This window comes from Ochotona curzoniae, unplaced genomic scaffold, assembly GCF_017591425.1.
Source record: "Ochotona curzoniae isolate NIBS_2020 unplaced genomic scaffold, NIBS_Ocur_1.0 contig_291, whole genome shotgun sequence".
Taxonomy (NCBI): Eukaryota; Metazoa; Chordata; class Mammalia; order Lagomorpha; family Ochotonidae; genus Ochotona; species Ochotona curzoniae.
In genome coordinates, this window is record NW_024465649.1 from 15,356,618 (window position 1) to 15,383,303 (window position 26,686).

Consider the following 26,686-nt stretch of genomic DNA (forward strand, 5'->3'; position numbering starts at 1 on the left):
TTTTCTATGTTTGGATTGAAAACAATGTAACAGAAATTTTGCCATTCAGTCTTGATTTTTTTTTTCTGTATGGTTGGATGGTTCAGAGTTAATATTTCTTTTTATATATAAAATGTGCCTTAAATGTCAGGAATATCAAACCCATTTTAGTTAAGGAAAATGCATTCCTTTTTAAATTTCTGCTTGAGATAGACTTATACAATAAATATTAACAGAAATATGTAATAGCAGTGTTTAAAACTAGTTCTGATTATGGTTGCTTCTTTAGAGTACAAGGAAGCAAAATGTACCCGTGTTAATATCAGTTTAGCAACCACAAACCTTATAAGTGTAAGGTACTCTTTTGGAGAATAGCATTTAACATTTGTGCCTGTTTTTCCTATAGATTAATGATGCATTTCTAAAATTCAGTAAATATTACATTGGTGGATATTTTAACTGATCAATCCTTTCTTCTCTTTTCAGAGAAAGCTTCTTGCTGTCTACCTCCACCATGATGAAAGTGTACTAACAAACGTATTCTGCTCACAAATGCTTTGTGCTGAGTCTATTGTTTCTTACCTGAGTCAAAATTTTATAACCTGGGCTTGGGATTTGACAAAGGACGCCAACAGAGCAAGGTAATACTGTTGTTCACAAGTCATAACTTGGGCTTCTGGGTTGTTTTTGTAAATCATCATTGTGTTCAGTGTCTCATCGTAAACATTTTAATCCTCAGCACTCAGTTCACTACCATTGCATTTCACTACATAAAAGCTATTGATTTTGTCTGGCACATACAGCTATTTAAAATTATGAAAATATACTTTTACTTATAAAATACTCTTATGAAATTCAACAATGATTTGAAAACAAAAATACATGTCTGTGATCTCTTTTGCAATGACAGATACACTACATTTCTAAAGTGTTGCTAAACATTTAAAGAAAATGTTTTTAATGGTGTCCACAAAAGGCAAAGCAAGTCTTAACACACAATCCTAGTGGTAAGTTTATTTTTTTAATAACTTTAGTGAAGAAGGCAGAACATTCTGAACCAGTGCAGTGGAATTGGAAACAGCTTAACTCTAGCATATGCTAATTGATGTAATCGCTTTATTGCACACATTCTTTTGCACAGAGCCAGCAATACATCCATATTCTCAGTAGGAGAAAAAAAAAATCCCTTTCCTAGCCATCAGGATAAGTTTACTTAGTTTGTTAATCATAATATCTCTAAGTGATGAATAATTCTTCATGTTTTCCCTGTTTGAGCTTTCCACCTCAAATATATTTCATCATGTTTAATTACACATTTGTCCATAGCGTGTCATGATGCTACTTTGGGTGTGTTAGCACAATCATGATCACAGGCTGCTGGCTTATGAACAAGGAGGTTAAATTAAATCATTTCAAGGCAAGTCTGTTATAGCTACCTTATTTAAGCAATTATGTAACAATTAGAACTCGTCTGATTTGTCTTTTTGTTGTATGGCTCACTGAATATTTTGGTCATCGTTCAGATTCTGTTCTGTGTAATCTTAAGCTGAAAAGAAAGATTCTTCTTTATGTAATGCAAAACAATGTTGAAGCAATTTCTTCTTCATCTAATACATCATTTGTTTAAGCAAGTGGTTAGGAAGTTTTCAGGACGACTCCTTTCTGCCTTGGAAATATTCCTTGTTATACATAAATAAAGAACCTTTAGCACCTGTATTTGTTTAAATTAAATTAGATTATTATTCACACTCAGTTAAAGGTGATGAAAAGCAGTGCCAAAAACAGATAAAACTGCAGCATCGAAGGTCTTTCATGAAGCAAATACGTAGACTAGGGACTTGGCTAAATCTTTTGCCATTCAGCGGCAGTAAGGAATCTCCTCCTTTCCTTTTATCCACAACTTGATGAAGAAGGAAACACTATTTCTAAACCATCTGTAGTGGCTAAGTTCAGCGGGCTACCTGCTGTTATTTTGTTCTATCCTCCATTTAATTCCTTAGTTCCTTTTATTTTAAAATGACAAAAAATTGCAGTGTAGTTTCTTTTGAAAAACAGTGTTTGAGGGTTTTTTTATGACTGGCAATCAACAGCCATGTAATTGCTTTGTTATGTTTTACTAAAGAAGTCTGTTAAGTAGCACAACTTTGATACACTAGTAATAAGAGTTTGCAGGTTACAGAGACACCTGTGGTGACCAAAGCGCCAGAAGCTGCTTATTAGAAAGAGCCAGTACAGCTGTGTCCTATTAACTCCTTATAACGCTTTTTTTTGAAAACACTAAATAAAGGCCTTGTTTAAGGCTTTAGGGCTATTTCTCAATGAACTGCAGGACCAACTATGAAGTATGATAGGATATTTCAGTCTTCATTTTTTAAAAATGTGACATCCCATTATTAAGTAATTACCATCAAAATACAAACCGGTGATATTAAAGACTATAAATATAAACATCTAGGAATTCAGTTTAATGAACAATTATAGGAAGTCCGAATGAGGCATTGCACACAGAAAGAATTGAATGATTTATAGAATTTAACATAGTATCTTTATTTGAAATTAATTCGGCCCATATTAAAACTTCAGGACTCCTTTATGGTATCATATTCCTGTATTAAAAATAACACAATTACATTGCTACTTTTCATACATAATTCTGTTATTGTTATTTTTAAGGCAGATGGAAAAGCACAGATTTTACAAGTGTAAGAGGAAAGTTTCTTAGAATGGCATATTCCAAAACTGAGTGAAATTGACTGTTTTTGATATTTGAAACTATAAGAGAATTCATTAGGCTGATTTATTGCACATAAAAGGGATTGGCTTGGCAACACTTTATTTATTAATAAAAGTACCAAATTAGATTTCCTTCTGTATGATGGATTTTAACATTTATTCAAAGATGTTTATCACTAAAATTGATTGCATTGTCAGTTTAATGCCTCAACTTTGAATTTAAAAAATCTGACTTTATAAATTCAGTGGAAGACTACTAGTGCTAATATTTAATCAACAATGGGCTGCATGTTAATAGTTGTTTGCATATTTATATATACAGACACTTTATCTATTACTTCATATTTGTACATTACTAAACGGTACCTATTAATATGTGGATATTCAGAAGAGTTTTCTACACTGCAACTTTGCTTTTAACTGCGATTGTGACAGATATAACAGGAAATGAATTGCTAGTGGATAGTCTCTGATCTTAATCTGGCTATCCTAATTCAGACAAGGCATACAAATATAGACAAAGTCAGGAGGCCTGTGGCTTCTTTAGTCACAGATGTCCCAGTCAACAAACTTGCCCACTATATACAATTTTGCTAAATGAATACTATGATTAAGCTTATGGAAACATATTCCTCCAATCACAATTAACTTTGAATCTCCTGTAAGTGAAAGATATTAGACTAAACAAATGCTTTGGTGCAATTGCCCAAATTTAAGTCTCACTTGCTATTATAAATTAAATTTCCTGCTTTCTCTTAAAAATACCAGAATATAAAAAGAAACATTTCTGCAGCATATACTGATGATTTGGGTTTTGCAGAATACGTTAATAAAATTTGGATTTTTCAGACTCGTATTTATATAGTGTATTAAAATAATTTTTAGTGGATTTTGAACCTTTCCAATTATAACCAAAACATCATACTTCACCATTTAATGTATCTCTCTCCTTTCTTACTAAATTTTGGCCTGCAGGGATTTACTCATTTTATTTGTCTCATTAAAAATGAAGCATTTTTTAAAATTATGGAAAAAGGGCCCGGCATGGTGGCCTAGTGGCTAAAGTCCTTGTCTTGAATGTCCCGGGATCCCATATGGGTGCCAGTTCTAATCCCGGCAGCTCCACTTCCCATCCAGCTCCCTGCTTGTGGCCTGAGAAAGTAGTCAAGGATAGCCCAATGCTTTGCGATCCTGCACCCGTGTGGGAGACCTGGAGGAAGTTCCTTGCTCCTGGCTCCTGATCGGCATAGCACTGGCAGTTGTAGTCACTTGGGGAACAAATCATCGGACAGAAGATCTTCCTCTCTATCTCTCCTCCTCTCTGTATATCTGACTTTGTAATAAAAATAAATCTTTTTAAAAAAATCATGGAAAAAGAAGCAATACATATTTGCATCCTATCCTATCCTAGAAAGTCAGTTATAATTTCTAGATGGCACATTTAAATAGAGGATTCTTTCTTGGGTAGTTATACGGTCTTGTTAGCCATCATTTATAATTATATTTCAGAACCAATCTTCCTTAAAGCAGTAAGCAAAAAGTCCCTGGTAGGCTTAACAGTTGTGTTATATGACATTACACTTTCTTGAAAAGCCACTTAACCAGTGACCTGATAGAAACCTAAGATAAACAAACATAAATGTAAGCAAAAAGATTTTGCAGAAATCACTTCTGAAAGTAACTGAAAGTATCTTAAGAAGAGTATATATTTCATTTTTATTCATTGAGTAAGCACTGAATATTTAATATGAACCAGTAATGATGCTATACTACACTGAGGATGAAAATTGAGTAAAATGTAAGCCTTACCCTAAGAACACTCATAGTCTAACAGGCAAGATAGCTATAAGAACTAAAATATAATTCAAATTGTGAATCATGTACTTTAAAAGTATAGGTAGTTATTGCTGAAGGACTGTATCGTTGTAATAATATAGAGAAAAAGTCATGAGGAAGTTGGAAGGGGAAGTCCCTGAGTCTATGAACCTGTATCATGTAAAATAAAATTTATTTTAAAAAAATGATACCAGCAGTTATGGGTGCCAATTCCAGTCCCAGCTGCTCCACTTCTGTTCTAGCTCCCTGCTGGTATGCCTGGAAAGGCATTAGAGGATGGCCCAAGGCTTTGGTCCCCTACACACATGTGGGAGACCCAGAAGAAGCAATCACTTGATCCATCCCTAGCCTTTGTTGTCCTTTGGATAGTGAACTAGCAGATGTAATAACTGTCTCTCTCTCACACTAATTCTGCCTTTTAAGTAAAGAAATATTTTTTAAAGATTTATTTTCTTTCTATTAAAAAGTTAGGTATATAAAGAGGAGGAGAGACAGAGAGGAAGATCTTCCGTCCAATGATTCACTCCCCAGACAGCCACAATGGCCAGAGCTGAGCCCATCTGAAGCCAGGAGCTTGGAGCCTCTTCCACATCTCCCTCGTGGGTGCAGGGTCTCAAAACTTTGGGCCATCCTTGACTGCTTTCCCAGGCCACAGGTGGGGAACTGGAAGGGAAGTGGGGCTGCTAGGATTAGAACCAGTGCCCATATGGGATTCTGGTACATGCAAGGGGAGGACTTTAGCCACTATGCTACCATGCCGGGCCCCAAATAAATATTTTTTAAAAGATGAAAATAAATGAAATTTTTAAAAAAGAAAAGCAGGAATACAAAATAAACTATAAAATTAGGGAAAAAAGTTGTGGGTGGGACATGTGGTTATCATACTGTCAAGGTAACAATTAAGACACCAGATTACTTTGGCTACATTGTGAGGTAGCAAATTAAGCTACCACCTGCATTGCCCATTTCCCATATATGCACCAACTCAAATCCTGGCTGCTGCACTTTCAACCTAGCTCACTGTTAATGCACATGGGAAGTGTGGCCCAAGTACTCTGGCCCTGCCACCCAAATGGAGTTCCCTAATGAAGCTTCTTTCTGTAACCTGGCCCAGTGCTAGCAGTTGCAGTTGAGGAATGAACCAATGGATGGAAGATGTGTGTGTGTCTCCCTTTCTCCGTGACTCTTTCAAAGTGAATAACTCTTAAAAAAAAAAAAAAGAGCATCATGAGGACCTGGATTTGATTTCTGGCTCCTGCTCCTGATTCCACTTTGGTGCTAATACAGATGCTGGGAGAAGTCATGATGGCTCAAGTGACTGAGTTCCCAATACCACATGAGAGTCTTGAATTAAGTTCTAAGCTCCAAAGCTTCATCCTGACCCAGCCCTGTACTTCTGTTTCTCTCTCATTTTCTCCCTTCCTCCCCTCCTCTCTCTCCTGTTTTTCCTTACAAATAAACATTTTAAAACAATTTTTCCATATTCAAATATTTTAAGAGTATCACTAGTTTTTGCAGTTATATACTTGCCTATTTTTTATACAAAGATATTTATATTCAAAGCTTCATAATTAGATACTTGGGATGAAGGGTAGTTGAGATAATTGTGGAGAAGCCACAAATTAGGCAGAAATCCTGTAGGATTTGAATCAGATGAAGAATTAAGGTCACCCAACCAAGAAGGTGACAGATCTAAAGAAGTTAATTTTTCATCCCAATATTGCCTTGAGCTTACAGATAGTGAATGTATGTATAAGATACAGAAAGCCACCTTGATGTAGTAAAAATATTTTCAATACAGTATATTCGTAGTAGTAATGTGCTTAGCTGCAAAAGAAGAATTTCTTAAAATTTGCACCAGATATCACCTCTTGGAAGCCTTGCCTCTCCACATTTCCCCTACCTTGATGACTGAAGATAAGCTTTCTATGTTAACTGGTACTAATGGCACTTTATTACTTTCTATGATGATTGTTTATCTTTCTGCGAAGCTGTCAGCTCCCTAAGGGAGCTGTGTCTATAATGTCATTGCCCTAACACAGTGCCGGTGCTACATTTACAGTAGCGAAGGTGTGGAATCAAGCTAGGAACTTATGAATCAATAAAGAAAATGTGGTATGTGAGGATACTTCTAAAACTTCATGAAAAAGAGAACTAAAATTTTGTTTTGGTCTGATGATAGAATGCTGATTTTTAGAGATTTGAAAGTCTGGAAGGAAATAAAAAAAGTTGTTAGGAATGCACGGTTAGACAGAAGGAATAGGTTCTAATATCCCACAGCCCAGTAAGCATCCTTTACAAAAACTTATATTTACAAACAACTAAAAAAGAGGTACTTTAAAAACGTTAAAATGCTATTAACAGTGATTTCATCAGTACACAGTATACGTATCTTGAAATGTCTTACTGTACCCCTTAAAGATACACAATTATGTTTTAATCAAAATATGTATAAACCCTTCTAGAATATAATACAAATGACAAAATAAAAGTTAGAAATTACTGTATTGGTAATGAATCTATTGATTGACTGTATTGGCTTATTGAAAAGCAGTAGATAATGGAGAACCTCCTTTAGTAATGGTAAGAGCATTAGAAATACTGCTAATACTCCGCTGGGTGTGTGATCTTCCCCTGTAGTCACTATTAGAGCTTATCAAACTAAGGGGTGCTAATTTGGTCCAGGTGGCTAAGGTACTACTTGGAGAATCTGCATCCCATTATCAGAGTGTGTGTGCTCAGATTCGAGTCCTGCTTCCAACTCCCTCTTCTTCCCAGTGTGCACCCTGAGAGGCAGCAGGACATGTTCTCTGATTAGGTTCCAAGCTCCTGCCTTCAGCCTACCCCAGCTTGAGAAGTGAACCAGTATATGGAAAATCTCTGTCTCTTGCTCTCACTCTGCCTTTCAAATATGTTATTAAGACAGGGGAAAAAAAACTTCATTCTTCTTGTGGTATGAACTGAACATGTCGAACTTGAGAACTTCATCATCTGCTGACCTGTGGGACTCAGGAATACTGTGCTCGTGTGGCTGGAATCCCCCAGGACATCTGGAAAGAGGATTGAATCCTACGCCGGTGAATGTTTTCTGTAGTTACAGAGTGTTTTCCGTTTAGCATCACCTTGTCTTTGTGACACTCCAGAACCTATTGGCCTGTCAAATCGGTCCATTCTGTACCAGTGACCCTTCTGCAGTAGTTGTACCACTGATTAAAGTAAACTTGTCCCTGATACATGAGTGCAGGACTGCTTACATGTTAAGATATGCCAGGCATTAGGCATTTCCCTCAAAGCACTAGCAAAGTAGCTGTTCATTTGCCTTCCCTCTATTAAAGCTGTTTAGAAGCAGTTGCTTGGTATAGTGGTTAAGATGCAACTTGAGATGCCTGAAATCCATGTTAGAGTATCTGGTTCAGTCCCTAACTTTTCCACTTTCAATCCAGCTGCCTGCTAAAACACACCCTGGAAGACAGTGTATGATGTCTAAAGTGCTTTGGTCCTGTCACACATTTTTTGCCTTTCCATGTGTGTCATTGCCATTCAAATAAAGTGAAAATAAAAATGAAAACTAGGAAACATATTTGAGTTATTTATTATCATTTGAAAGGCTAAAACAAACAAGTCTTTTGTACCCTGGTTCATTCCTCAAGTGCCTTAGAGCAGCCATAGCCTGGCCGTGCCTAAGCCAAGAATCAGTTTTGCTCTTCCGCATGCGTAGCAGAAGCCCCCATATTGGGAATGCCTTCTGCTTCTCAGAGTACATATTCAGACATGGAACCTAGGCACTCTGATACAGTATTTTGCCATCTCCAGTAATATCGTTTGCATTGCACTCAAAGCTTTTTTTTTTTTTTAATTGGAAAGGCAGATATATAGAGAGAAGGAGACTGACCCACTCCCCAAATAGCTACGGTAGCCATTGTTGAAGCAATCCAATGCCAGGAGCCAGGAGCCCCTTTTGGGTCTCCCACAGAGGTACAGGGACTCAAAGGCCATGCACCTTCCTCCACTGCCCTCCCATGCCACAAGCAAGGAGCTGGATGGAAAGTAGAGCAGCCAGGACACAAACCAGTGCTTACATGGGACCCCGGCACTGCAAGAGGGTTAACCATTTGAGCCATAGCATCGAGTCCACCTTAAGCTTCTTGTATATGTTCTGGGTGCATGCCCTCCATGCTGAGCTGTGAATTCTTGTCTAAAGTTGTTTTGTCAAAGGAAAGCCACATAATCCATGTTGACAGTTAATCACCAGTATTATATGGGTTAGTGAATATCTTGAGTTATAACCTAGGGAGCCAATAGAGAAATACAAGTGCTGCTTTAGACCGTTTGATTCTAGAAAACTTGAAATCAACGTTAAATTCCACTAGCATAGTGCCAACTGGGTAATCAGCCAGCTATGAGTGCTAAAGAATGAGTTACTTATATGTAAGTTCCTGAGGTGAATATGTTTCACACATCAGTGTGCATGCTACAAAGTGTTAAATCAGGCATTGCACACTATTTCTAAGCAGTGTTCAGAGTAGCTGCAAATAGTTTCCTAGGAATTGATAGTGCCTGGGTTACATAAGTTGCTTGTGACATACACATAGTATTGTGTTATATTCTCTATACAGTCAGTACCAGTGTTCACAGACAGAATTTTGTTGCCTGTCAATATTAGCTTTTGAACCTATCGCCTTTGGGGGTGCAGCATTTTGGGTCACTGCAAACTTCCACTGCTGTGCCGACAGGTACTTGTTAGCCTTAATATTCAAGTGATAGGTTCCCCCATTATCTAATTTTTGGCAAGAGTTAATTGACTTAAAGCCCTTATTATCAGTAGACTGTCTTCAACTTACCTTCCATCCCAGTAATTAGCCATGTTCACAGTGGCTTGAACCTTAATTTCATACTACTCAGTGATTCATGCTTGGCTGAAGCCTAGCTGACCATATTATGCTAGTCATGCACTTCCGTTTGATCCAGAAAATACAGCCCAGGTGTGGGGTCTACATGGGAGACACAAGGAGTGTTAGTTTCCAGCTGCTATGCCAGGAGCAGATACCATTTCTGCAGACGTAGCTGATAAAATAGACCAATATGTTAGAGTGAACCGCTGATATTTCCAGAGAGCCATTGTACCAGTTTTTCATAACATTTCCCTGAAACTTCTTTTTTGCCTCTGCAACATTTTCCTTCCAGTACTTTTAAAGGAAGTGCATTGCCATCCTAAGCATCCCAGGTCAAGGGCTTAATTAATGCTTTAAAATAAAGGTTCCAAAACACCAGGAGAGTTTGTCATTTTCTCCCTGGTTTATTTTGTGAAGAGGAGGGAGAGAAGGTGAGGAGGAACCCCTCCTGTTCCATGATTACATCCTACCCACTCATTTTCTCCTTTTCTCCTCTGCTTTTGATTTTTAGTGGCGGTCTTAACAGAATGTCAAGATCAATTTGCAGCATGGTTTAACTCAAGGTTTGCGTTCTGCCAGCAGCAATTGTCCCTGCAAACAATGCCGTGTGTTCTTGTAACTTCAGAAGCTTTTAGAAGGATCATGGCAAGGGCAGCATCTAATGACTTTATTAGTGTAGGGTTTCAAAATGGGCTCAGTAATTGTTCATATCTCTTTGTCAGCAAGTCATAATTACTGCTCAGCATTGTCCAGGGGTGCACTTGTGAATAAGTTCCTAATAGTACTGAAAGGAAGAGAGGGGGAATGGATAAAAGGTGATGGCCCCTTAACAAGCCAGTCTTTAAATAGATGATGGCTTAACTGTTTACAATATATTTTTTTATTCTTGTTAAAAATATTCGTCAGTATAGTTTAAAATTGCCTAGTGTCAAGCCTTTTTAACAGAGTTGGATACTTCCATACTATTACCTAGAATAATTATTACTGCTCAGGCGTATATGCATTGTATCTGAGTTGAAGCACTTACCTTTAAAAAATAACAGGCCCGGTGCAGTAGCCTAGTGGCTAAAGTCCTCAGCCTGAATGTGTTGGGCTCCCATGTGGGTGCCGGTTCATGTCAAGACTGCCCACTTCTCATCCAGCTCCTTGTTTGTGGCCTGGGAAAGCAGCCCAAAGCCTTGGGACCCTGTACCCACATAAGTGACCCGGAAGAAGCTCATGACTCCTGGCTTCGGATCGGCTCAGCTCCAGTGGTTGCAGCCACTTGGGGAGTGAATCAACAGATGGAAGACCCTACTCTCTGCCTCTGGATGGGAAGCAGGGCAGCCAGGACATGAACCCATATGGAAATCCAACACATGCAAGGCGAGGAATTCAGTCTTTTTTTTTTCCTCCTTCATTAGGTCTCTCTTGTTACTCTATTGGTGTTCTCCTTGCTCTTTCTCTGAAGCACTCTGGGCTTTGGATATTCTATATGTCTTAACTGTGAAAGCATAGAAGAGTGCATCTCAAGATGGCTGAAGTTGAAATTAACATCAAAGCCTTTTCTAGTCTCTTTGATCTGTTGCTGAATTCTTTCATGTTCTTTAAACCCTTGTGATATATTCATATACATCACATTCCCTGGTTATTCTAATTTTTTAAAAAGATTTCTTTATTTGAGAGGGAAAATGACAAGAGAAGGAAAGACAGAAAAAGAGAATTTCCATCCACTGGTTTATTTCCTGAATGGCCACATTAATCAGGATTGGACCATTGCTGAATACGGAATGTGGATGGCAGAGATCCCAGTACTGGAGCTACGTTTAGCTACTTCTACAGCACATTAGCAGAGTGCTCACTCGGACTCAGGGCAGCCAGGATTCCAGCCAGCACCCCATGTGGGATGGATGCTGACATCAGCAGTGGTGGCTTAACCCACTGTGCTGCAGCATTGAGCACCTGTGCTAGTACTTTAGGGTATGCAGATAAGTGTGGTTGCAAAAGCATGAGTGAATGAATGTTTCAAACCATGAGTGTTCTAATGAGTCATCTTGTAAAGCAAAGTCTCAAAAGTAAGTTATTTACAGAAATATCTTAAAATGTTTATACCTCGTCACATCATTCACATCTTTTGCTTTTCTTGTTGAAAATCAAAAAGATTTTAGACTTTTTTTTAAGTATTCTGTTATTACTAATTCTTTAAGGTTTATTTACTTATTTGAAAAAGTTCAGAGCAGGCCAGAAATCTTTCATCTGCTAGCTCATTTCCATGTTGCTGCATTGCCCAGGGCTGGGTCAGATGAAAGCCAGGAAGCCAGGAGCCTTGTCAAGGTCTCCCACATGGGTGATGTGAGCCTAACCACTTAGGCAGCCTTCCATCTTCCAGTTCATTCCCCAAGTGGCTGCAACAGCCAGGTCTGTGCCAAGCAGAACTGGAGCCAGGAACTCCAGCCAGGTCCCCCGTATGGATGCCAGGGTCCAATACACTTGTTGATCTTTCCTCTGCCTTTCCAGGTATATTAACATTAGCAGGCGGCTGAATCAGAAGCATAACAGCCAGAACTTGAATCTGTACTTGCATATAGGATGATAGCATCACAAGCAACAACTTAATCCCTGTGTTAACAACACCAGCTTCCAACTAGCATTTTTTTTTTTTTGAGGTTCCTTAATGGCAGGAAAGGTCTTTGCTATAGCGCTTCTGAATAGAGCTTCTGCAACTTTCTTGTTTTGTGTTCTAGTTTTGTGGTTACCTAAAATAAGCCTTACCTTTCTTCTGTATTGTAACCCTTAAGGTTTAGCTATAGCCCTCCTTTGCCATGTTCAAATCCCCCTTCCTGTTATTACCAAGTACAGTTAGTTATTTCTGCTATTTGTCGCTTGATAGCATGTCTAGACCTCACCTCTTGTAAAGGTGCTAGAATCAAGCATAGTTGCAGGGGGAGGTGTGTGTGATAATCATGTCCAGTTCTATACTGAAAATTTTAATCAGTGACTTCGGCTGAATCCAGGGAGTCAGTTGAAAGCCCCTTCTTTCTGTACACTTCATAGTAATACAGATCTCTACCATTCTCAATGAATGAAATGACTGAAAAAAATCTCTTTAGGTTCAGATTCTATTAACTTTCCCAAGCTTTTCACTCACAAATGGTCTTAACTCTATCACTAATCTCTAGCATCAAGCTTGACATTGCTGTCAGTCCATAGATATGTCCAACTGCAGAAATTTTTTCTTCCTTTTCTTGGTCACCAAACTAAGATGTGGTCTTTAGTAGAATCTATATTGCTTCATATATTTTTACTTCAGATCCCTGGCTATAACCACTTGTTCAAGGTTCAGTAGTGCTGGTTGTTGTTACTGTTTTTCAATCACCTGTTGCCCTCAAATCTGTTGACCCCACCGCTTTTCTCTTCATTCTACTTTCCCTTTTCTTTTCCTTTGTTCACTTCTCATTTCCCTTATCCTGTGTCGATTCTGGGGTCGGTGATTGTGATTTCCTTGTGATAAACTCCCTTCATGACACTCAGTTAGTTGAACTCACCTATTTACCATTTCTGTGCTGTATCCTTGTAATGACACATAGCTGAAACAAATCAAAGATACTTAAATAAATAGACACGAATGTCAAATAGGCATAGGATAAAGCTGGGCAAGTATGCTGGGATTCTCTAATTAGTTTTCTTTGTATGGGTGGGATATATAGTTCGTACACAAAACATATCATTCCTTTCTCTGCTCCCTGTCCTAGTTGTCCTCACTAGCTAATTGAGAAAAAAGAAGTTATCAGAAAGAAATTATCCTTATTTTTCTGTCCTGTAGATCTCAGTTTAAATGTTCTATTTTCAGAAAGATCTGATGACCCTTTTCAAAGAAAATGTCCATACTGCCATTTCTCTTTTGTAACTCATCCCCAAAACTTTCCGTAAGTTCTACTCTTGCTACTTTTAAAAATCTGTTTTCCCATTCTTCCACTAAAAAGTTAATTTCTTGAGAGCAAGAGTTAGATCAGTCTTATTCCATATTGTTTCTAGTAATGTTTTGTTGGTTATTGTGGTGTGCAAGACAGCATAATGATTAAGACTCCATGTTAGCTTTGAATTTGATCATTCCAGAACTTGAATTCTAGTTATTCTACTGTCTAAGCTGCTAAATCATCATAGCCCTTGGCAAGTTGCTTAAACCCATTATGTTGCAGGTTTCATGTGGTAAATTAGAGATAAAACTACATTCCTCAGAGAGGTGTTGTTAAAATTAATAATCTGATTGATTTAAAAGTGGGTCACAGAGTACTCATTGCTTCTATTTATGATTTATTTATCTCAGGCATTTATGAAAATATGAGTGGGGAAAAGCCAAGTGATAAACCTTTTGAAATTACTGTCAGTTTGGTTTTACTCTATAGAGTCACTTTTCTATTGGAAAATGAACTTACTAACTTGGCCTTTATTTTACAGAAAAATTATTTTAAATAGATGTTTTTCGTATGTAATCCTCTAGTTGTATTAAATCTTTTTTTAATCATGACAGTTCTTCTGGGGGCATAAGTTATATGGCCCTTAAATATTCCTTTTTAATTATTCAACTCATAATAGATTTAAAGTGGAGAGGAGAATTATACAGAATCTTGACATTCATTCAGCCCTTTCTTGTGAACCGTTGGGTGTCTCAGTGAGCCTTTATCAAGTGCTGAATTGCGATCGATTTTTGCTCAAAAGCTTTGATAAGTGACTGAAGTGTTAATATTCTGTGTTGTTGGCCATTTATTTAAAAACAAACAAGCAAACTTCCCTCCTGAGCATAGGATTCCTACAAAGACTCTTTCATTTGTTTCTTTTAAATCCATTAAAATGATAATTCTTTTAAGGAAAGAATGAGATTATGTATAGATATCAGGATTCCCAGAAAAACCGACCAACCCTGAAATAGATGACACTGAAAAAAAAGTGTAATAATAAAAATGACAGGATCTCCAAATTTGTCAAGTCAAAAAAAAAATAAGAAAATGACAACATGAAAAAGTGTGACTTCAAATTTCTAGAGTAGGGAATGTCTCATAAAGATTCCAATGCATACTCTGGAAGTTATACAGCAGTATACAGTGCTAAAGGGACAGCCCTGTTACATAGCAGGTAGAGCCACTGCCTGCAACAGCAGCATCATGTATGGTGCCAGTTCAAGACCCAGGTGTTCTATTTCTCATCCAACTCCCTGCTTCTGCACCTGGGAGAGCAGTGGAGGATGTCCCGGGTAATTAATTTTACCTAAAAGCATATAAAAAGGGAGGAAACAGTGGTAATATTTATTAACCCACAGAGCAATGCCAAATGTATTATTGGAATGTTATTTTTGTTGCAAAGATAAAAACACTGAGGCTCAGATTAAGTTAATTTGAAGAAAAAACTAATAAGTTACAGGATTAAGTTTAACTCCAAAGTCTTTATTCTTCCCCCAACACTATGCTGTTTGTAATAATTTTCTAACTTGTCTATCATGTTAATATTTGAATGCTTTATACTTTTTATAAATCAGCAGGTGGTAATAGAATGAAATTATACAAAAACTACACCTTACTAAAAATCAGAATCTGAACCTTGCAGTCAACACTATTTGTTTTCAGGGTCCCTATAACCTGTAGAAGTAAAAACTTAACGAAAGGAGCCCTGGAGACAATATTTTCATCTTTTTCTGATTAAACTGATTTCAGAATAGTTGCCAAAAGAGAACGAAAGTTGCATGGTCAGCATTATCACAGTAAATAAATGTTCCTGAAAGGTGAATTGGTCTATTCATGCAAGAAGCATATCTTAGGCACTAGGTGCTAAGAAACAGAAATGAGGAAGCAACCAGTCCAGAAACACCACCTTGTAACAGAGTTCTGCCTGACCTGTAAGCCCGTTTTCCCTTCTCTGTTATCCTTCACTTTAAATGAAGCAATAAATCTGGGCCTTAGTTATATACCAGATTATATTTACCATTTGGAGGCCTTGGTTTATCACAACCAGAATACTCTTAGTATCTTAAGGACAAAATGTCTTCTCTTGTCATGTATTTAGTATGCACTCATAAATATTGATTGATTGGCAAAAGACAAAACTGAAGTAGTATTATATGATGACATTTAGCATAAATTTGCTTTCATGCAACCCCTGTAAAATGAATCTTCTCTTTACATTACTGGAGAAGGAAATTCTGCATTAGAGAAGAGATGAGATTAGATGTTCTCTATTAACCTTCCCTACTAAGCTTCTATGATTTGAATTTAAGAAAAAGGAAACTTGCCCTTTTTCTTAAACTTGGAAAATTTTTTGCATTCTTAAAATACTGTTTATGTTCTCACCAGTGATGAAAAAAACCAGTTATCTTTTTATGGTTATTGTCTCGTGCCAAGAATCAGACTCCATAGGTGAACTGTATCTGTCACTAAATTATAGAGGCCTCAAAAACCTTTTTCACTTGAGTGACTTATACATGACAAGGAGATAAGATTAAGAAAGTTCATGGTGTTTTTAAACTATTCATCTATCAAGGTAATTCAATGATTTACTATTACTAAAAAGTCTAAGCCTTAGATGGTGCAATAGCCAAGGCTCTACCAGACTAAGACCAGGAGCCTGGAAGTTCATCCGGATTTAGCATGTGGATGGCAGAGTCCCAGACACTTGGGCCATCTTCTGCTCTTTCTCCAGACCATTATCTGGACATGCAGAGCAGCTAGGACACAAACGTGTGCCCATATGGGTTGCTAGCATCATAGATGGCAGCTTTACCTGCTATACCATATTGTCGGCCCCTCATCCTGTGTTTTCTTAAATTGTTTGTTTCGCTTTGTCATGTAGCATGCATACCATACTTGTATTTGCATGCAGAGACATTGTACCAACCCATAATGAAGCAGTCTGATAATATCCCCAATACTTATACATCACAGTTTTTTTCCCCAAGAATGCTTCATGTTTATAAAGAATAAAGCTAGAAATGGCAGTGTATATCACCTATTCAGTTAATGTCTATTAATCATTTCAAATACCAGCTTAATATTGTTATGTAGAAATCTTTTTTTAAAATGTGTTTTCCCAACCAGTGATTACAAGGATAAAATAAAATCTGGGGCCTGGCACAACAGCCTAGTGGCATAAATCCTTGCCTTACAGGCATGCCTAGGAAACAATATAGGTGCTGGTTCGTGTCCCAGCTGCTCAGCATCCCATCCAGCTCCCTTCTTGTGGCCTGTAAAAGCAGTAGAGGATGACCCAAAGCCTTGCCATCCTGTACCCTTGTGGGAGATTTGGAAGAAGCCCTTGGCTCCTGGCATCTCTGGCCGTTTCAGCCACTTGGGCAGTGAACCAACAGAAGATCTCTCTCCCCCCCTCTCTCTCTCCTTCTCTCTGTAATGTTTCCAATAAAAATAAATAAATATTTTAAATAACAAAAAAGATACAAATAAATTTGCACAAAACATCTATAAGAAATGTTTGCGTCTGGGATTACCTGCAGTTTTTCTTTATGTGAGCTGTTTTACTCTAATAATCGAACTATTTCCTGATTTACTTATAATTGCATTATTTAGCATAAAAACTATTTGTAATGGAAGTCTCCTTATTGCCCTTACTCTAAGTTACCGTCCCCAGAGGCAGCACTGTAAGTATCTTGTTTTTCTGTCTTTTCAAAGTTTGATGGCAAAAAAATATTTTATTTCATTTTTTCTGCTCATGTTGTGTTTTAAATATAATTCATATCAGTTTGTAAGGAGATTTGTACTTTATGGCTACACAGTATTCTTTACAGTTCATTAAGATAGTATTTTATTCAAGAAGGCACTACTGATGACATTTGGATTAAATCTAATATTTTGCCATTACAACTTGCCGCAATTAACTGTGTACATAGTTCATTTCCACATGAAAATAAACTGAAGACCAGGGTATAGAATTGTTAAGGGGAAAGTATGTGTGCAATTATCTTCACAGACCTAATAGGTAAAAAATGCTTTCTTAGTATGGCTTTAATTGGACATTAGCGCATTATGAGTCATTTTTTTCATTATCTTTCATATATTCTTACGAGCCATTAGTGTTTCTCTTTATGAAATATGTCTTTTGACCTTATTTATTGATATTTCTATTTTCAGTTTATGAAAGCTCTTTATGTTTAGGGAATTAGCCATCTTAACTGACTTGCAACTTAAAATTTCTACCTGTTCATCACTGCTCTTTTGGCCACGTTATCAAGCACAAGAGCCAAGATCAGCAGGGTTGTCTTCTGCACGTTAGCCTGCTCTAGCTGTCCTAATGCACTTGTTATCTCCCCAAGCTCAAGGTCTCTGTATTTTCTGCTATCTCTGCGTGGAATCCTTACTTGGAGTGTATGTTCCACCCCTTTTTCACCTCTTTTGAGACTTTAGTTGAATTCCAATTTTCTCATGAGACTTCCCCTAACCATTCTAATTGATGTTTCAACCTTCTTCTTCTCTTTTCATTTTTTTTCTTTATTGTCTAGAGCACAAAGATATTTGAGCTATTTGCTTATTGTTCCACATCAGATGATATTTCATCAATACTAATGAAGCAAGTGAAAATTAATATTTACAAATTGGTCACCTCAGAATATTAGACATTTCATCCAGCATAATGGCAATTGCTCAAAACATTTTTGACATGACTTCTTAAATAACTTCCTTCAGAGAAAACTTACAGTCATGTAATGCAGTCCCCAGAACAGTCTTTCTCCAAGTGTGGCCAATAACTGCTTAAAATCAAAATCTCCTCGAGTGAGATTTGAAACCTCTTCCAAGATACGGGCCTCACCCCAGATCTACTGCATCAGAATCTCAGGATGCACCCGAGGAACTTGCCTTTTAAATAAAGTCCCTGGGTAATGCACAAGTGACCAAAACTGGAGACTGCTGCCTTAAAGTCACTCTCCCACCTGGCGCCTGTTTCCCCAACTCAGTTTCAACAAACACTTAGAAGTATTTCCAGTAATCAGAGACACCCCCAGAGGACAAAATGGCATGTGCTAAATGTGCTGATGATTCCCAATGAGAATTCCAAAAATGAGCTTAACAATGGGATGGCAGTGCAGACTTACGGGAATAGTGTTCTGCTAGGAAACAACACTTCTCGGCTGGCACGGTTGTGGTATACTTAACAGAGCTAGTGACTAGAAGTCTCACTTCATAAGGATCTTTATTTTCCAAAAGGGGACTTGTGCATTAACTAAAGATGTACTTGATGGAAGGTTTGTTGTCTACCTTAATACTCTTATTTTACTATTTAACTATTTACTACTTAACTCACTCTGGACGTATGAATGTGTGAACAGTGGGACTTACTACCATAGCAAAAACTGCCTGTTTGGCTGTGTTAGTTCCTTTAAAATGAAGTAGCTTCAAAAGAAGTAGTATGGGCCCGGCATGGTGGCCTAGCAGCTAAAGTCCTCACCTTGAACGCACCAGGATCCCATATGGGTGCCGGTTCTAATCCCGGCAGCTCCACTTCCCATCCAGCTCCCTGCTTGTGGCCTGAGAAAGCAGTCGAGGACAGCCCAAAGCTTTGGGACCCTGCACCCATGTGGGATACCTGGAAGAAGTTCCTGGATCCTGGCTTCGGATTGGCATAGCATCAGCCATTGCCCTCACTTGGGGAGTGAATCATCGGACGGAAGATCTTCCTCTCTATCTCTCCTCCTCTCTGTATATCTGACTTTGTAATAAAAATAAATAAATCTTAAAAAAAAAAAAGTAGTAGTATAAGGTAACCATTTGTATCTAAGAAAATACCTCAAATGATTTATAGAAATCTTCTGTATAATTAAACATAATTTTTTCCGGTACAGTAATCACTTGTTTTGCAAAAGTGATTCACATATTATCAGAAAGGTGTGGTTCAGAGGAGTCAGAAATTTTGACAGCAATTTTTTTAAGATTTATGCATTTTTATTTGAATGGCAAATTTTTACAGAGAAAGCACACAGGAGTCTTCCATCCACTTTTTACTCCCCAAAAGGCCATAATAAGCAGAGCTGACCTGGTCCAAGGCCAGGAACCAGAAGGTTCCTCCAGGTCTCCCACATGGGTGCAGGGGCCCCAGGACTTGGGCCATCCTCTGCTGTTCTCTCAGGGCACAAGCAGGGAGCAGGATGGGAAGTGGAGCCACCGGGACACAAACCACTCATCTGAGATGCTGCTGATGACATCATTCTCCCATAAAGTTACCCAAACTTCCTCTGAGTGTATACTTGCTCTTTAAATAGATCTTTCTTTACTGCTCACCTGAAAATATAACATGGATTTTAAAAATAAATTAATTTTAATAAACATAAATGCATGAAAGAGAAAATAGTGACTTCAATTTTTACCATATTTAAATGTATAAAATGTTATAATTTTGGGGGCTGGCATAGTGGCAAAGCAGACTAATCTTAAACCTGCAGCACCAGCAACCAATATGGGTGCTGGTACATGTCCTAGCTGTTCTACTTCTGCTCCACCTCGCTGCTAATATGCCTAAAAAGTAATACATGGTAGTACAAATCCTGAGGTCCCTGCACCCAAGTGGAAATCCAAAAGAACCTCCTGGAATCCAGGTTCAGACTGGCCCAGCTTTGACTATAGCAGCCACTGCAAACTCAAATCAATAGATGGACGATCTCTCACTCTCTCTCCCTCTCTTTATAATTTTTACTTTAAAAAAAATTGCAATATTGCATCATCTATCCAGCTTGGCATGGTAGCTTAGTGGCTAAATCGTTGCCTTATATCTGCTAGGATCCCACATGAGCACTGGTTCATATTCCAGCTGCTCCACCTCTCATCTAGCTCCCTGCTTATCACCTGTGAAAGCAATGGTGGATGGCCCAAAGCCTTGGGATACTGTGGGAGACCTGGAAGAAACACCTGCCTACTGGCTTCAAATTGGCTCATCTCTGGCCATTGTGACCACTTGAGGAGTAAACCAGCAGACAGAAGATTTTTCTATCTATTCTCTCTGTTTAAAAAAAAAAAATCTGATTTTCCAATAAAAATAAAATTTTAAAAAATGTTGCATTATCTATTATTTTATTTTCTTATTTTCCAAATATTCATACCCATGCTTTTATTTCTAAATGGAAATAAAACTAATGATTGTTTTCTTTTTTTAGACAGCAATTCTTTGATGTTGTATCTTTGCAACCCAAAATGAAACAAAACTCAGTATTAGCCTGTTAGGTATAAACTATCCCTTTAGTTCTGAAAATAATGATGATAAAAATGCTAAATGCCTTTATACATTCAGTTGTAATGAAATAGCTACCAATCTGAAGGGCCTGCCACATTCTAGACACAAGTGTATTCTGCATCTTACCTCATTTCATCCTTATAAGAAGACAAGTATTTTCAAGATATGCATTAATCTCTCTTTGAACTTAAGGAAGCCAGATTGAAGTATGGAAATCAAAAGCCCTTAAATAATTAGGCAGTTTCATGGTCTTTGTTTTTAATCAGATGTACCTGCTGTTACAATGTTTGGGTAATAATTGTAAAATTTGAAATCATTCTCCCTGAATTGCTAGATTTCATTCTACATATATTTTGTATCTGAGTAGTTTAGTAAAAGTCAGTAACTTGTGGAATTATCTCTTTGATTGAAAGAAACTAGGTTGTACACCGTTTTCAATTTTAAAATGCTTACTTTTTCTGATATCTGATTTATTAGTAATCCTGATTTCCTTAACCAGAAGGAAAAGATCTATGTATGCCTCAGAGACTCAGAATTTTACTAATGATTAATGTTGTCTAGCAGCTAGGTCCTGTTTCCTCTCCAAACTTCAGATTACAATTATTTTATCTTTTGTTTTAATAGCAAGAACTAGTAAAAGTATACCTTATGGATTATCAGTCATTTCCTTTCATTCATTTTCTCAATCCTTCTTTCTTCCATTTCTCCTTTTCCTTCCTTATTTTACTCCCCCATTAAAAGCATTTTTGAACCTTTTCCTCTTGCCACAGGACTGTCATTAAGATTTCAGGAATCCAATTATGTAGAAACCATTTGTTCCTTTATGACATCTGACTCAAGTGAACACCATGCACAGTTGCGTTAACAATTTTGACTCTAATACTAGACACATTGGCACACATTTACCTTCTCAAAAGGAAGAAAGTATTATTGCAAGAACCACACTTTTTTTTAGTTCAATTTAAAAATGTTATATTTCAATAGTTCAGTAAAAAAAAAAGTTTGTACAACACTCAAAGTAAACAGAAAGACAGCTTTCAATTACAAATGGCCCAGCAGTCACTCAAACTATTTGTGGAAACTTGTTTAGCACACTCACCCTTGAATGTTACACATAAATAACTAACCCTGTGGTACAGCCTGTGGGTGACTTGTTTTCATTTCTGTTTTTCTTCAAATGTTACCAGCTGGATTTTTGCTACAGATAATGTACTGTGGGTGGTAACTTTGTGCTGTAATAATCCTGGGAAAAACAAGTAAAACTTCCTGACTTTGAGAAAGATTTGATGACAGTGTTGTGAAGTGCTACCTCAAGTTCTTCTTAAAAATATTGGAATAATAAGACAATAGGAATTTTCCAACTTGGTAATATTCAGTGGCTCCATAGGCTCTCAGTGATTGTCATTTGAAAATCTCAAATATGATTCAGATTTCAGGAAGACGAATCGGATTACTTTAAAAATTTAAAAGTGCTGTGTATTTCTTAGAAAGGCAAATCAACAAAAAAAGAGAGAGGAAACACAGATTTTCCATGCACTAGTTCACTCCCAAGATGTATTCAACAGCTGGGGCTGGGCCAGGTTGAAACCAGGAGCGGAGAACTTCATCTGGGTCTGCCACATGGGTAACAGGTGCAAAGCACTTAAGTCATCATTTGTTGCCTGTCATGGAGGATGCAAAGTAGAGCCAGGACTCAAACCTAGGCACTGTGATATGGGATACAGGTACCTGAAACAGTAGCTCAAATATAGGGTCCCTATACTGGTAAAAATTTAATAGTCTCTCTTTAATTAGAATTAAAGCTACTAGAGGTGTCAACCTCACTGTGTGATCCCTGCGTATTTTACAAATATTTCTAAAAATTTTAATCTGTTTACCAATACTTAGGAAAAAATGATCTAATTTTTTTTATAATTAATTGAATTGCTGTGTGCCTTTGAAGACTATAAACCTCTTGAAAAATGCGTTGTGTACATTTGAAATTTGTGTTATGTATTATCTAAAACCCCATAAGCTAGCTACATTTTCATAATTATTTTGACTTCATGCTCATTTTTTCAAAGAGAATTTGAGGCAGAAGTATCTTGGACTGGAATTGTTGCAACCACCAAGCTCGCCTGCTCCTCCCTTACTTCCTTTCTTCCATCGATCTTTCTAATTTTGGCAGGTGGTCATTCTGTTTAGGTATTGTTTAATATTGATTATAAGACTAGTGCTGTGGTGGGCATCTATAGTATGATATCTATTTAATTCATTGATGTGAAAGCAACAAAGACTTTCTCCCTTTCAGGGATATTTCCAACTGTTTTTGACATCTTTAATTTTAGAGGTTGTCAGTGAGCAGATCAGAGTCAAGACTGATTTTCATTATTTTAGAAAGAAGCATTAAGAAAAATGAGATCCTAACTTTCTCAGTCTCCTGAGCTACACAACCATTGATAAGTTAAAGCTATCTGGGTGTGAAATTTAGAATGGAGGCTTAGGCTTCTTGAGCATCTTTTATCCCATAATAGTTGTGGAATGTGAAGATTTGAATTTTCATGGGGGCACTGATATTTCATGGCTGACAATGGATTTCTTAAGGCCTTTCATTTCAAATTGCCATGAGGTCTGGTTATTGCTGCTCTGGAGGTGTATAAGAACCTGCCCCCCAATGAACTTACTGTGGTGGTGCTAACTTGTCTTGACACTCTTGCCGACAGTTCTAGTGCCCCTTAACAAGACCTGCCTTCTATAGTCACAGCATGGGTTTTATAGGCAATTCTGCCTAAATTTCTGAGATGAATTTCTACAGACAGAAAATATATTGGCTTTAAAAATTAAGAGGTTTGATTCTGTTTTGAATTTGGATATCAAATGAATCTGAGAACATGACATTTTAATGCCGTTTGTCTTTTCAAATAGATTTGCTTTCTAATGCATGTGATGACAGAACTTGGCTCATCAGCTAGAACATACATTTCAGAGGAGTTGTTACCTAAAATATTATCATAAGGCATAAGAAAATACACGATTTAAGTTGCCTTTCATGAACATAATTAAGAATTAATAAGCCAGGACCAGTGGCTAGTCCCCAGAATTTCCACTGTTTTGCCTTTTGTGACCTGTGTTATTAAAAGTCCATTATTTTTACAGACTTTATTAAATTGGATCTTATTAAAGCATTCTATATTTGCATTTGGTCTTTCATAATTCATTATTATTATGACATTTACTTTTTACCATCAGATCTGAAAACATATCATAAGCTACCCTTTTCTCTTGAAAGAAATGCTAATTTCAAACAGTCCTCTAATAGAAGAGAAAAGCTTTATCAGTTTTTTCATTTATTCCAGATCGTGTTAAGAATACTAATGCTAGACTTCAGTATGCTAATATCTCTGAGCTTTTTTGGTTAAAAGCTTAGAATTATTATTTTTATCCCATACCAAGTATGAAACTAGAGGAGCTACTACTACTGGAGAAAACTGAATCTGAAGTGCAGTTCTTAATTTGGAGACTTGTGAAAAGATTTCTAAATTTGATTCCTTAGAATGATTCTCAGTTATTTATCTTTGTACCACACTTTATTATATGTCCTATTTAAGAAATTTTCTTGTCTTGAAATTCATTTGCTTTCTTCTTAAAATTTAGTTCAGCTTGCCATATTTCAGGCTAAGAATCCTGTGCCTTCAGCCCCAGGCACCCTTCAGGGAGTTCTGCCTTTCAGTATGATAATCATTTCCATGTCTTAAGATTTAGTTGAGAACTTAATATGGCAAAATTGTATTTATTAATATCAGGTAAGCCATCTAATTTTTATGTAATTCATAAAATGAATCGGTTACATTACAGTAAATTTGCTTTGAATTGTTTCTCATTTTAGATTTCTGACAATGTGTAATAGACACTTTGGCAGTGTTGTTGCACAAACCATTCGAACTCAGAAAACAGATCAGTTTCCACTTTTCCTGATTATCATGGGAAAGCGATCATCCAACGAGGTGTTAAATGTGATACAAGGTAAGGTGCATGACACAAGAGGAGTAGAATCTTGTATATTGTGGTAATCTTGCGATTTTTAACTTCAAGGTTTGACAATATGTCTTTGTAGAAAAATATGTTATGTAGAAAACTCGGTGACTACAGTTCGCAAATGGAATTGTTCCTGGTGACCGCTGTCTCTCCTTGCCTGTGTGACCCAGGGCTAGGGCACAGCCCTGAGGCGAGACGCTGTCAGATGCTTGTGAACATAACAATAGTGCATTTTCTTTACCAAAAATTCAGTGAATGAAATTTCTGCTTTTGCTGTTTGTTTTGCTGTTACTAATGGACTCTGGGAGTTAGTGTAAAATTCTCTTGTTTGTGGAGATACTTATATTGAAAACTTTATGCTACCAAGAAAAACATTTGTTACATGGATCCTCTCTCCATGAAAGTCTAATGGTGAAGGAATAATCTGTAAATTCCAATACTTTTGAAACCAAAATAAAACAAAACTCTGATGCTTTGTGTTTCTCTATAAGTAGAGTATAGTGTGAAATATAAATTGTAAACAGTGTTAGAGAAGACCTGCTGGTACCGGCATTGCAGCATAGCAAGTAAATCCACTTCTGTAGAAGCGCTGGCTCGTGTCCTGGCTGTTCTACCTTTGATTCAGTGCCCTGCAGATGGCCAGGGATCGCATGGAAGATGGCTCAAGTGTTCAGGGCCCCTGTCACCCAGTTGGGAAACCCAGAAGAAACTAGCTCTTTGCTTTGACCTGGCACAGCACTGGCCATTGTAGCCATCTGAGGAGTGAACTAATAAATGCGAGATCTGTCTCTTTCTCTTTCTGTTCTCTCTGAAGCTCTGACTTTCAAAATAAATAAATAAATCTTTATTAGTAAAAATGAAAGAAGAGACCTGCTAATGCAACTTGTTGCACAGCTTAAATGGATAATGAAGGTAACACTTTATTGCTGTTTTCAATGTCAACAGCAATATTACAGTAGCTAAGGACACTCAATTTTTGGTTGATGGACTCCAAAGGTACCCTAAAACTTGCAGGGATCTGCAAGGTCAGAATTATTCTAATTATGTCTTACTGGGTTAATATTTGCACTAGTAACTGGGAGCAATGATTTAAAAAATTCTTAATACCATGTTACAAAACTATACCAACAGTCATATTTTTCACTACCCTGTACTTAAGGTTCAACAAAGCAAAAAGAAGGTGAAGAAGTAAGAGAAAGGAAAGGTCATTTAAGAATATCCTTAGTGAAGCAACAAAAATTACTACTTTTATTAGATTGTATCCCTTTAGCTTGTGTGACACAGTGGGAGGTATGGATAAAGCACTCTCTGTTTACTTGAGCTGAATTCCTTGCTTTTTGTTGTTGTTGCAGAAGTGTTATAACTATTAATTCACCAGTTGGAGTGCCACATCCCATATCAGTGCCTAGGTTCAAGTCCTACATTGCTTCCAATTCCAGCTTCCTGCCTAATGCGCAACCTGGAAAGGCAACTGGCGGGAAGTCAAGTGCTTAGATCTCTGCACCCACATAGGAGAAGCAGATCGAGTTCTAGGCTCCTGGCTTGGCCTGGTTGAAGCTCAGGCATTGTGGGCAACTGGAGAATGAACCAGAGGATAGACCTCCTGTCTGTGTCTGTCACTCTAACTCTGTGTCTGTATATCTGTCTTCCAAATTTAAAAAGTGAAAGCTTAAAAAATAAATTATGACTAATAGGTAAACTAGGTTTATACAGCTTGGTATTTGGCAGACATTTATCCAAAACAAGCAAAATGTGTCTGTCACTTGTAAATGAAAGGACTGATTATATTTGAAACCAGCCATAATGGACAAGTGAAATGTTTAAAATTTATATATTTCAGGAGACAAACCATTGAAATAATAGTATTTGTCAATCTCTACTTTGGAAAAAAAAAAACACTAACAAGGATACTTGCTTTTATTGTCCTATTCATTTCATTACTAAGGCAAGAAACTTCTTTTCAGGCCCTAAAGAAAAACTCTTTGCACTTGTATAATAGCCATAATTTCATACGTTCTCATGAATTTCTCTTT

The 26,686-nt window shown here is 37.2% G+C and overlaps 1 protein-coding gene across 1 annotated transcript in view; it reads left to right on the plus strand.

Moving 5' to 3' along the window:
* FAF1 (Fas associated factor 1) overlaps window positions 1–26,686 on the plus strand; it is a 387,496-nt gene that overhangs the window by 271,854 nt on the left and 88,956 nt on the right. The window contains exons 13-14 of the mRNA XM_040978567.1: window positions 466–620; window positions 24,505–24,641. Of these exons, the coding sequence (XP_040834501.1) occupies window positions 466–620; window positions 24,505–24,641 (292 nt within the window). The remainder of the gene's footprint in view (window positions 1–465; window positions 621–24,504; window positions 24,642–26,686) is intronic.